The 13,082-nt window shown below is 35.6% G+C and overlaps 1 protein-coding gene across 1 annotated transcript in view; it reads left to right on the top strand.

The window, feature by feature from the left end:
- Positions 1-954: 954 nt before the first annotated feature.
- Positions 955-13,082, top strand: part of LOC141595216 (chromatin structure-remodeling complex protein SYD-like) — a 35,896-nt gene continuing 23,768 nt past the window's right edge. The window contains exons 1-10 of the mRNA XM_074415185.1: positions 955-1,193; positions 1,817-1,939; positions 2,040-2,101; positions 3,606-3,718; positions 3,806-4,225; positions 4,771-4,943; positions 9,449-9,597; positions 9,679-9,743; positions 10,021-10,686; positions 11,210-11,493. Coding sequence (XP_074271286.1) covers positions 1,835-1,939; positions 2,040-2,101; positions 3,606-3,718; positions 3,806-4,225; positions 4,771-4,943; positions 9,449-9,597; positions 9,679-9,743; positions 10,021-10,686; positions 11,210-11,493 — 2,037 coding nt within the window. The 5' untranslated portion in view covers positions 955-1,193; positions 1,817-1,834. The remainder of the gene's footprint in view (positions 1,194-1,816; positions 1,940-2,039; positions 2,102-3,605; positions 3,719-3,805; positions 4,226-4,770; positions 4,944-9,448; positions 9,598-9,678; positions 9,744-10,020; positions 10,687-11,209; positions 11,494-13,082) is intronic.

The raw sequence follows: 13,082 nt of genomic DNA on the forward strand, positions 1-13,082 counted from the left end.
TGGGAATTGGGAAGGGTTGTCGGGTTAGGATTTTGGGTTTTTTTTTTTTTTTTTTTAAATGAAGGGTAATGGTGGAAAAAACAGGTAAAATGTGTTGGATTAAGTAAAATGGCGTGTAGGATTTAGCAATTGCGAAATACAATTGCTGAAATGACATACTGTTAAATGTTAACTACCCTACCCACTACCTATTTTCCAGCAAGTATTTACTTTGTACTTCCCAAACGCCTTTTTCTTCATTTGCTAAACTTAAACACAAATTCTCATTATAGACGGACACTATCCGTCTATACGTATAGACGGATACCATTTCCCCTCACAAAATATCCATTTGCCATAAAGTGGAAAGCATATGGAGAGTGCCCCACCTTATCCCCTACCCATTTTATTAGAGGTCTTTTACCCGTCTGTTCGCCCCACCCGTCTATACCAAGACCTATTGAAACTTAAATTAGTTGAGCACAAATTGTTCTCCATAAATTATCCAGAGAAAAAGGAACATACATCGGATGTACTACATCCAACTTTTTTAGTTTTTGAGCATATATGTATTTTTTTCGAGCTTATTGCCTCAAACTTTATTTGTTTGTGAGCATATGTATATTTCTTTGAGCATATTAAAGTTTATAAGTTAGATTTTAATATTTTTTCCGTCAAAACTCAAATTTAACTAAACTAATATGTAATATTTTTGAGTTTTATTGTAATTTTTTAGAGCTTAATTTTTAAGTGAATAAACTCAGAAACTTTATAGTAAAACTCAAAAACTTTAAAATAAAACTCAAAAACTTGATTAGAATACTCAAAAACTATAGAATTGGAGGTAATACATCAGATGTATAATCCTCTTACTGAATTATCCACGACTGCATTTTTATTCAAAAATAAAATAAAATAAAAAAGCTGATTAATGACGTGGATGCATAAGAATGCTTGAAATGTTCTTGTATTAATAAAGATAAGATTGCAAAGTTGAGTGTTTTTCTTAGCCTTAAGACTTAACTCCGCTCATTGATCTCGCTCTTTCTCCCCAGAAAAAAATCAGAAACAGAAAGCAAAAAAGGCAATGAAACCCTAGAAAATCGAACACGTAAATTGAAGAATCGACAGTTTATTTAGCATCATTTTAGTTCTATTCGACTCGTATTCAACCTCAGATCGATAAATATATGTTGATTCAGCTTTAGAATCAGGTTATTCTCTTATTTATTTATTTATTGTAATGTTATTCAACAAGCACTTTCTTATAGATTTTACCTGGTTCATTCAGGATCCTTAACTCTATTTCGATTTTTAAAAATCGTTTTAATCTTTTCTCTCGATTTAAATTTTAAGTTTCTGTAAAAGAAAGACGGAATTCGATTTTAAAACCCCTAAGTTCACCTTGACTTTCCATTACAATTTCGTTCTCCCTTTTTGTTTTTCATCTTCCCTTTTTTATTCGCATTTTGAGGCGTGCGGTCACCCATGGACGGTTCGAAAGGATGATTCATGTCAGCCGACCCCAGATCATTTTGGGATTAAGGCTCTGATGTTGTTGTTGTTGTTGTTGTAATGTTACTGATGAGCTATGAGAATTGTTACATTTTATACCATTTCCTCTTCTATAATTGTTCATTTTATTGTTCTAAATGTTTTAATTACAAAGTTATTTTCTGAATTGAAGCATGTACAAATGGCGAGGGTTTGATCACATGATGATAAAATGACATTCCCCATTTCTCAAACGCTTCTGCAAATTGAGCTTAAAAACTCTGCATTTCTAGTCTTTTCTGGTTGTTTTGTTTAGCTCTTGATTTCTGGTATAACATGATAGGTGCTTTGGTTGGGTGAGATGGCGGCCCCACATAATGTGGAGTTGGAGGCGGCCAAGTTTCTGCAGAAACTTATTCATGAATCAACGGATGAGCCTGCACGATTGGCCACAAAACTTTATGTTGTGAGTAGTCCGTCTCTTTGCTTATGTTTTGAAGGCTAATAGCTTTAGATGGGTTGCTTATTTATTTTCCATATTTATGCCTGTGTTTTGAATGTTTCAGATATTGCAGCATATGAAAGCCAGTGGAAAGGAAAATTCTATGCCTTACCAAGTAATATCCAGGTGATAATTGTATTGAATTCTGTTAATTACTCTGAATATAGTACGAAGTACTTTGTTTCAACAGTCGACACTTAATTGTTGGTATTCATAGCTTTTGTTCAACATGCGAGTTTTTGGGTTGTTATGTACTACTCCCTCCTATTCAGGGTTTTCTTCCCCTTTCTTTTGCGCACAAGGATTAAGGAAGTGAATGGACCACACAATACACACAACCCCACATGCAATTGAATTTGGACCATACAAAAATTTCGAAAAAAGGAAATAGGGAAGAAAAGCTGAATAAACCTAATAAGGAAATAATGAAGAAAACCCTAAATAGGAGGGAGTATTAGTTTTGAGACTACGGACAAGCATGGACTTTGCAATTTACTTGATGACTCGGTAAGATATTTAGGAACTTTTAGTTGTTAAGCTTTGGAGAGATATTTGATAGTACCGCTACACTGATGTTATCTTTTTTGGGCTTATTTATGTATGTATTTTGGAAAGTCAAAGCTCTTCTCTAAGGGTCCGTTTGGATTGAGGGAATTGGAGGGAAGAGGAGGGGAGGGAAAGGGAGGGATTCAATTTCCTTTATTTGGATACAAAATATAGGAGGGAAATGGAAGGGGAGGGAACTGAGAGGATTTATTTTCCCTCCTATAGAACAAACTATAATCTTTCCTACAATGGCAAGATTTGGAAGGAAAACTTTGTTTAGACTCTATTATTGTTATTATTCATCATATCCTATCAGCATTTTCCATCTATTCTCCATCTAATATGCCATCTCCCTCCTTCCCCCCTTCCATCTCCCTCTCATCAATTATGTTATCCAAACAACCACAATTCATTTTCCATACCCTCCCCTCCCTTCACCTTCCCTCCCCTCACACCCCCTCCCCTCACCTTCCCTCCTAAATTGGTATCCAAACAGACCCTAAATGTGCTTTCTTTTGTGAAAATATGTGGCAATCGGCTATCATTAGGCCCCTCTAATTGCTCTTGTCCAACATGTTTGAGTAATTTCTTAAGTGTTCCTTTCATATTGTGGATAATTGGGTTAGAATCGGTCAGTAGGAGTCTAGGACACTGGGCCGCTCTGTGAAGACCAGTGTGTGTATCCTGGTTCATTGATGGATTGCTCAAGACTAATGTTGTGTTTGGGGGGCAGTCAGAAGCAAATAATTCTTTATTCTTATTATTTTCTTATCTCTGAAGAACTGAATTTTTTCTGTGTTCATGGATAAAATAAAGTCCCACGAGTTTTGAAGCAATTTATTGCTTGTGAGCTTGGTTGGGGACATCCAGTTTCAAATACATCCTTGTTAACTAAGACTAAAGGTGTCTCAATTCCCCTATTGCAACATTGTATTCTTTAGGAGGACTTGTTCTCTTTGATGCTTTTTTTCTTTTACGAATTTTTTAGATCTTATTTATATACACGATGTAAAAATTGAGTTTTTGTAAATATTAGTTTTTGATACATACTCCTACGGTTGTATTTGCGTTTTTATTTTGACAGGGCCATGGAGACTGTCATCAATCAGCATGGTCTTGATATTGAGGCTTTAACATCGTCGCGCGTTCCTTCGAGCACTGAACCCCAGGGAGAGTCTTCCACAACACATGCGGCAGGTTCCAAAATGATATGCTTGCCTTTGTCCCTATTGTTATTTTCTTTGATGTTATTTGGTTGATTGTACACATTGCACTATTTAGCAGGAGGTTCACAAGCTCCACCTATCAGCGACCCTAAGTCCGGCATGACAAATAATGAGACCACCAAAACTGATGGTTTTGGCTCTTGTCGTCCACCTACTGCTCCTAATAGTCTAGGGCCTGATCTTTTCCAAGGATCTGGTTCCCAAAGGAGTGGGAGATCATTTGACCATGAGAGTCCTTCTAGTATCGACACTAAATCAACCAACTCACACTCACAAGATAGACGAGAAACAGCTAGTTGGGAGCAGCAGGGGGCTCAGAAAAATTCTAAAAGAGCAAGTGTAAAGAGAAAGAAGTCCGATTCTTCTGCCATGGAGCCACTAGACGATAGCATTCAACAGCCAGACTCTCATAATACCGTGCCCGAAGTGAAAAAAGAGAGGCTTACTAGCAAGGTTGAAATGCCAGGAAGTTTTCCAGGTATATCATATTATTACGGTACTAAGTTCTCAACCAAAAAGAACATGCTTTTGTGGGGAGTGAGTGGTGAAAGATTTTGTGCTTTGATAGTAGCATTGCAGTATCATTTATCAATAGACGTGGATGGCATGAGAATATCAGTTTGATAAAAGAATGTGATGCACTCGTGTCTTGATAAATCTTTGTATCCACCCTTTCCTTTTGATATAATTCATGTTTGACCCTCCTTGCCTTTTTGGTCTAATTAACATACATTAAGTCTGAGCTTGAATATGTTTCCATTAAAACTGAGGTCCGGATCACGAGGATGAATTGGTTTCAATAGAGCAACTGCTTTCATTAATTTGATGTGGTATTGGCAGAATTAGCATGTGATGGATTTCTAAATTTTTGGACAATCAGGTCTTTGGACTCATCAGATTCATGCTAAAGTTTTTCATATGATAGTTGTCAGAACTCAGAAGCTGTTTGACATTTTCAGTGGGCAATAGAATAAATTTCCCTTTGTCATTGAACTACTTGATTCCTTGATGGGAATTGTGCAGGGCTTTCTGAAAGCTGGAAACAAGGATTTCAGGGTGCAACAAATTTCCGAGAGAAAGCTGCACTAGGTCATTTAATGTCACCAAATCAAGTTAATGTGTCAATGGCTAATTTTAATTTGGCATCTCGGTCAGATGCTGCTGGGATACAAATGAGTGCGGATAGACCACTTCAGGTATTAAGCGACTTTGTCAGCTGTATTTGATGGGATCCACACGGGGATCCATGATTTGAAATTTAATGGTTTTTAAATTGCTCTGAGAGATTGTGTGGATGGTTGTGCTTGAGTTTTATTTTACTAGTGCAGATCCCGTAATGCACGGTATTTTAGACTGTGTTGCATAGAGTTGTTAGCTATTAAAGAAATCGTATTCCGCTGCAATTTGTCATCAATTTTCAGTGCATTTTTAATTTAACGTTAGAATCTACATTGTTAATGTGTAGTACTAAGAGGTAGAAGGAGAAAATTTAACACTTTATTTCGAATAAGATTGACAATTTAAATAGAAGTTTTTTTTTGTTAAGAACTTGTTTATGTAAAATAAGACTCCGTATTATATACTACTACATTTACTAAAGGTATATACTTTAACAGTTTAACTAATGACATCAAGAGTACAACCAGTTCCTAGAATATGTAACGTATATGTACCCAAAAAAAAAAAAAGAATATGTAACTTATAATTTGAAATTTTTAAATATTGCAACCTAGAAAAATAGGCCTCCATGTTTAGCATTTAGTGTCACATATCCAATCACCCAAAATTGAAAGCCCAATTTTAAGCGAATGTTCGTTAGGTGGGAAAATATAGAGATGATCTTATTCTCTTAAGTAGAAAGGGGATTTCACCTTGACCTATCTATTTCTTTTTTTCTTCATCATTGTTTTATTTTGCAGATTTTTTTAATTTTTTTAATCTTCGTCATATAAGTGGCGGCTCTACTATTTATTGTCAAGTAGTTCTCATCTGATGCAATTATGAACACAATCTTCATTCCGGGTCATCCAAAACCTCCTCTTTGTACTATTGTGTTGTTGACATAGGGCTAAGGCTCTCTACATCCAACCCCCCTACCCTGCCTTGTACAGGAGCACTTGAGGCAGTGGGGGTAATGCTGTTGTTGTTACGATCCCTTTCCAGTTTCCTTCCTTGATGTCCTTTGTTCCTATGTATTCTTGTAGAAGTTCATTTAAGTTGACGTCTTTTTATTTTCACTTTTTTCCGTTGCTGTTACTGTTGAGTTCTGTATCTGGATCTTTGGTGTCTTCCATTGATTGAAGGGTAAGGAAAGTAATCAAGAAAATGAAAATAGGGGTAAAGGATTCAAGAAGGTAATAGATAATTCTTTTGGAGTTTTGGTTAAAATGAGGAATGAAATTTCATCTCCAATTTCGGTTGGTGGTCAAATGAATGGCATTCCTCTTCTGTTATCCGCATACCTCATCCCACTCATCTCGCACCTTGTGCTCGTATAGTTGTATTAATTACATTTCTAGTCGGTTATTAAGTGTCCGCAGACGTAAGTAGCTAGCTATCAAAGTCTTTGAGTGATTGTGATGTAAAACTTCGTCAAGTTTTAACGATTTTTGAGTATAATTTTGCAGCGGAATTTAAATGTTGTATTTTGGTCTTTTGATATGTGAATTCGAACGAAATAAAGGGGATAGATATGTGAAATACTCTCAACCTTGCAAGGACTAAAGTAAGACACACGAATTCAACCTCGTAAGTTTAGAAGATAGGTTGTTCGCAAACAATAGGTTTAAATTTTTAACTTCTTAATTGAATGAATAATAAGAGGACAATAAGACACCCTATTTATAGTTACTAGGAACGTCCGAAACCACCCTTAGGTCGATCCCTTGACTCTTACCATTAGATAAATAACTTACCTAAAAACAGATTAGCAAAGAACAACCAAGCTAGCTAGAATTAGTAAACTATGCTTTCCTACATAACTAGGTTGAAAGCCCGTGCGTTGCAACGGGTTAATTAACTTGGTTATAATGAAAACAATGTTATAAAATTTTAATGTTTACATCTAATCATTTGTTTACATATGATTAAAATTTCTCTTTCAAAGAAAATCAATTTATAAATTTGTTTACTCTATTATGTGGATTCAAGATTTTTTTATGAAACACTTGATTGTATTATAATTCATAAATTTTCTATTTTAGTGCAGAGAGAATCATTATATATGACACATTAATAACCAATTTATATATATTTAGCACCCATTTTATTTTTTAATTATGATTTTGTCTTAAATAAAGTTATTATACTATCGATTGTCTTAAAATAAACATTATACCCGATTGCCAAAAAAAAAATAAAAAAAATAAACATTATAATATCACTAATATAGTAATATATAATCGCTTTTATAAATATCTACGTGATTAATATTTGTATGGTATTGTTGTAACTAAGGTTTGCCGTTAATACAAACTCTTATAAGAACTTTCTAAGATAATATTTAAGCGATTCAAAAGATTTTGGGTTGATAACCCTAAGTTTCAAATATGACTCCTATTTATAATCATGTGATACCTCACCTCATGATAATCTTTTAATGTGGGACAATTCAACTATTTATGTGTAGTATATTTACCACACCTACATTATTTTTCAATGTGGGACACACAATATACTTAGAAATACACCATCTTTTTCGCACCTAATTCGACATCTAACCCAGTTTAATAATAATAATAAGCAAAACTATACTATTTATTAATATTCGTATAGTACATTTTTTTTAACTTCTTATCATAATTAAAATATGTGCAAATAATATGATACTATATTCTAATGTTAGCATTTATTTGCCACGAATCTAATTATATAATTTTTCAAAAAAAAAAATTATGTTACTTTTTTGCTAAATGAGATGTATAAGTTTTTATATAAAAATTATAAATATCACTTGGACATAATATAAAAAATATATATATCATACCGTGGAGATAATGATATAAACTCTTAAGAGCTCTCCAAGACAATGCTTAAGAGACTCAGAAGGTTTTGGGTTGGTATTTAGGTTCTAAGGATGCTTTCTATTTATAATCAGATGATCACCCACCTTATGCAAAACTTTCGATGTGGGACAATTCTATAATTTATATGTATTATAAACACCACAGTAACATTGTTTTTCAATGTGGGACATATAACATATTAAGAAGTACATCATCTTTAATATGTGCAAATCATATGAAATCTATACTCTAATGAAAGCATTTTTTACCGCGAATCTAATTATATTATTTTCATAATTTTTATAACGATATTTTTTTGCCAAATCAAATGTCAAAGTTTTTATATAAAAATTAGAAACTTCTCATGAATATAAAATAGGAAATATAAATATTATAATAATTAAAAGATTCTTCACTTTATTTTTTATGTGGAAAATATTATTTATGAAACTTTCCTAATTTAATTTTTGATGATGTGGACGCTCTAGAATCGCTCGAAAAAACTCTCTTTTATATATATATATATATATAGATATAGATTTAGGAAAGTAATACAACCGACTCGTTTTAAGAAAGTAAGAGTATCATACATGTACTCGAAGTACTTAGTACTTAAAACCTAATTAAGCTAGGATATGACTCCTTTTAGGAAAGAAGAAGCCTCTACACCTATTCCTTGGGCGCCAAGTAATCGCCTGAACAGTCCTAGAGTGTACTTAACAGTCCTGGAGTGTGTTCATTGTTCCTCATTTCAATTTTGACTGATTCCTTCCCAAGTAACCATGTTTACTTGACTCAAACCAATCTTAAACCTTTCGATAAGCTTGGAAATGTCTCGACTCATCAAGACGTCATTATCTCCTAATGCTCCTGCATCAGATTGTAGACACGACCATGGTTGGAAATGTGTCGACATCAAAAGTACTCTTGTTGCTTCGTTCACCCCCAAAAAAAACATTCGGTGTCTTAATTTTTGCACAATTTACAAAAACATTAATAAAAACCAGGCAGTATTATTTTATTTTAAAAGTGTATTCCAAAAGCATCCTGAGGAAATCCTCATACTTTGATGATGTTGCTTGTACATGTCAAGAGTTCGAAACCTGCTTTTTGAAGTTATTATTGTGTTGAAGTCAAGTGCTCCATTCTCACTGGAAGTTGAATTTTCTTGTATTTTGTAGATATGATCACCTTGACAGCCTATGAGCTGCAGCACCCAGCTTCTTTTGTATGGGTGTCACACTCTTGGTGTCTGCATTCACAATGATGTGACTCCCTTGGTGTCCTATAATTGATAGTTTGATACTCCGTATCGTTTATCACTTGCAAAATGATCATCCTACCAAGAAGAAATCAACAATTGTTCAGCAAAACATGTGGACGCTTAAGTGTATACACCGTTTGTCACAACTAGTCTGAAATAGGATATACCCTTTTTTTTGTTCAAACCCTTCTAGAGTTGGTTGGTGCTATGTACCTGATGAGCCGAGTTAGTTAGTGATAAAAGAATTAATTTAGCCGACATGCTCGTGGGGTTCATTATCGTCATTAGCAGCCTTTTGTTGCGTTTGGTGAAGTATAGTGCTTTACATAAGGTCATTTGTTTCGTAAGTTTGACTTCCTTCTGCAGGGTCTTTTCATTGTTGAACACTTCCGGTTCAGAGCTCTTAATTTTTTCAGTTGCATTGATTCTTCAGACTGCAAACCCCACTGTCAGTGAAGTGGGAGGACTAAGAAGTCCAGCCACTAGAGATACAGGAAAAGCACCAGCTATTACAAGCATGCCATTTAAAGAGCACCATTTGAAACAACTGAGAGCCCAGTGTCTTGTGTTTTTAGCCTTCAGGTGTGTGCTGAACTATATTTTGTTGTCAATTGTCATTAATATATCTGAATTCACTATATTGATTTGCTGTTACATGTGTAGGAACGGTTTAGCCCCCAAAAGACTTCATCTTGAGATTGCTCTTGGTAACATCCTAACTCAAGAAGGTACTTCTGCTGCAACGTTTACTAGTTTTATTTTCTTCCTGGGGGGTTCTGTAGTTGCCTGATGCTAAATCGCGCTTTAAGACTGGATTTTGGAATCGAGTCGTCGCGGCCTGATTTTGGTTGTTGCTCTATTAATGCGGCTGAAACGGCCTTAAAGTGCCACCATGGTAACCTTTAAGATCATGATAACTAGGTTGCGATTTGGCTTGTGGCTTATATTTGATTTCATAGTGGGTCGCTTTTCTGATGAGAAGACCTTCTGTGTTGATGGTCCCAGGAACAATTGGAAGTGTTGATGGAGCTCAGAATGAGCTAACTTCAGACCGGGGGAAACAGCCAACTACTATTGAGTCCAGCTGCTCAGCTGAAGCTACTTTGGCACAAGTAAACCCAGCCCAGATAAAGAACGAGAGAGTGGCTATTGGAACTGCAGCTGCTGGATGTGGGCCAGATGTTGATGCTGTTTTAAATGAAACTAAAAGCATACAAGCTGCTGGGGTGAAAATGGGCATATTGGAAAATGCTTCACACATTGATGCACAAAAGCACAATCCTCTTGGAAGAGGGACTTTTGAGGCTGAAACACAGAGCCAGGAAGTTTCTAATTCTTCTGTGCTCTTGACAGCTGGATTGCCGCTAGATAGATCAAACATGATAAGTCCAGCTGTCCATAGTCGTGAGGACAGTTTGCAGCCTGGTGGAACCAACCACGGAGATTATGTTTTGGCCACAAACAACCCGCTGAAGCCTGAGATGGCTAGATGGGCAGGAGCTGCTCAAAATGACTTTTCTCACGGTGCAGTGCCTGCTTCTGTTCCATATGAGCTAGGAAGCAGCAAAGATAGTTTAACTCATGTATCTCAACATGACAGCGACATTCTACATGCGCAGCGTGCAGGCATTCACTTGTCAACTCCCTGGAACGCAATCCGTGTTACAGAAGGTGATGTTATAAAACTACGTCAGGAAATGACTTTTACTTTTTAACAGAAGGATTTTTAAAACGAGTGCCATGTGTTGGCCTTAAAAACTTCCTTGTGAATCATAGGAAATTTTAATATACATCCCTCCTATTGTTTGTGGGTAGCTGCTTTTGAATCGTTTTTTAGGGAGGAAAAAAGTGAGGATGAATTTAATGCAGGTACAAGGGGGATGGCTACGGCTGAGGCGGGTATGGAATAAATGGTACCTTGTTCATTTACTAATGTCAATACTTAACAAATATAGCAGAAGCTACACAATGCTGTGGGACGAGCTAAAAGTGAGTGAAACAATGGTGTGGACAAAAGGAATATCATTTAGTTTCTTTTACTGGAAGCTGTATGATCATGAGTACCCATATTGTTCCATAGTAATTCTCTGGTCATTAACTCAATCTTTGCATGCAATAGTTCAGCCTCACAGTATCCTAAAGTCTTTTATTGTCTATCGCCGTAATGCTTACCATTTTCTAATTTAACTTGCAGATGACAATGGTGCTCTGGATAAAACAATGTCAGTCACTGATGGGTCAAAAGTAGCTGCTGGTTTTGATTCTAGCTACATTTGCAGAAGTTCTAGTCCTCATGGTTCTGAGCCTGAAGATGAAGATAAGTCGGTCTCTGCTGGCATGGCCCCTTCTCCGAAGCAGACCCTCTCTGAAAAATGGATTATGGCTTGCCAAAAGAGGAAAGTAGTCAATGAACAGAAGTGGGCTCACAAGCTACAAAAAGCAGATCAGAGAATTGCGTATCGCTTCAGTGAATTGAAGGTTACTTTCTCTTCTGAACTTACTTTTTTTGCTTATTTGATATATGATGGAGCCTCTTTTTACATGTCGGCAATTATCCGAGATAGTTGCCGACAACTGCGATGACTACTTGTTGGCTATTTAACATATAGTACTGTGTACCCACTTAGTTCGTCTTAGAAGACTTCTGTCGGTCCCTAGAGTTATCATTGACTTGTGTCTTTATTGGTAGGAGTTACATTAGAAATTTGTATGAATGCATGGACTTAAGCTTTTATTTATTTATTTATTTATTTATGTGACCAATGGATGTCAAATGACTACATATAGGGGGATTAGTAATTAATAATTTAGAAAACGAATGGGGTCTTCACCTGTGTACAAAAGTAAACAGTAGACAAGAGTATGCTCTTCATGTAGCTTCTGGTTCTAGCTATTCGGGAGGCTATAAGGGAAATTCAAAGCCTGATAGAAAGGAAACATTAGATGTATAGCTTTCCTATCCCTGTCATCTGGCTGCTGTGAGTCATTAACTGAAGTGGGTGAACTGAAATGCCGGACCGTTGGCTATAAAGAAGAATGCTTCATTTTTTTAATAATGTATTCTACTTCTATTTTCGGTTGCTTCTCACCGTCTTGAATTTTGGGAAGGGTTGGGGGTGTGAGGGTTATTTTCATCCCCTATATACTAAGAGAATAAACATTCTCAAAAATTTTCCCTCCAAAATGCATCAACTTAAATAAGGAAACAAATGAGATTTTCTATCATTAAATAATTCTCACTTCATTAAAATACAATGTTTTCAGAAAATTGTAATTTTTCATTAATTGTAAAATATAATTTTTTACTTAAAATAAAATAATTATCTTTTCATTAGAATATAATATTTTCATCAAATTGTAATTTTTTCATTAACTCTAAACTATGATTTTCTAATTAAAGTAGAATAAAACTGCAAATTGCTTATTCTTTCATTGGTGTTATTATTAGCGAATTACTTGACGCATATTTATTCCGTAAAAAGATACAACAACAACATCAGGGCCTTAATCCCAAAATGATTTGGGGTCGGCTGAGATGAATCATCCTTTAGAACCGTCCATGGGTGAACGCACACCTCAGAATGCGAAAATATAGAAAAGGAAAAGTGAAAAACAAAAGGGGAGTGAAACATAATACAAAAGCCAAGGTAAACTTATAGGTTTTAAAATCGAAGTCGGGATTTCTTTTATAAAAACTTAGAATTTAAATCGAGAATACAGATTAAAACGATTTATACCTTAAAAGTAAACCAAGTATTGATATACTCCCTCCAATCCCCTATTTTCTTCCCATTGTGTTTGAGGGAGTGAATTAAGAAAACCAACAAAATTACCTAACTACCCCCCATATAACCCCACCCCAAACCCGAATAACCACCAACTCGCTGGCGTTCCATTCCCAACTAGAACCAGAACCAGCACCCGCACACCCGCAGAGGAACTCAGCCCAAAATACCATCAACCTGCCTGCATGAGGCAAAGCTCCGGCGGCAAAATGGCGACATTGAGTCGAAGCGAGATCAAACCGACATACGATTGAAATCAAGATCACAAAACACACAAGTTAG

This window comes from Silene latifolia, chromosome 8, assembly GCF_048544455.1.
Source record: "Silene latifolia isolate original U9 population chromosome 8, ASM4854445v1, whole genome shotgun sequence".
NCBI classification, from domain to species: domain Eukaryota; kingdom Viridiplantae; phylum Streptophyta; class Magnoliopsida; order Caryophyllales; family Caryophyllaceae; genus Silene; species Silene latifolia.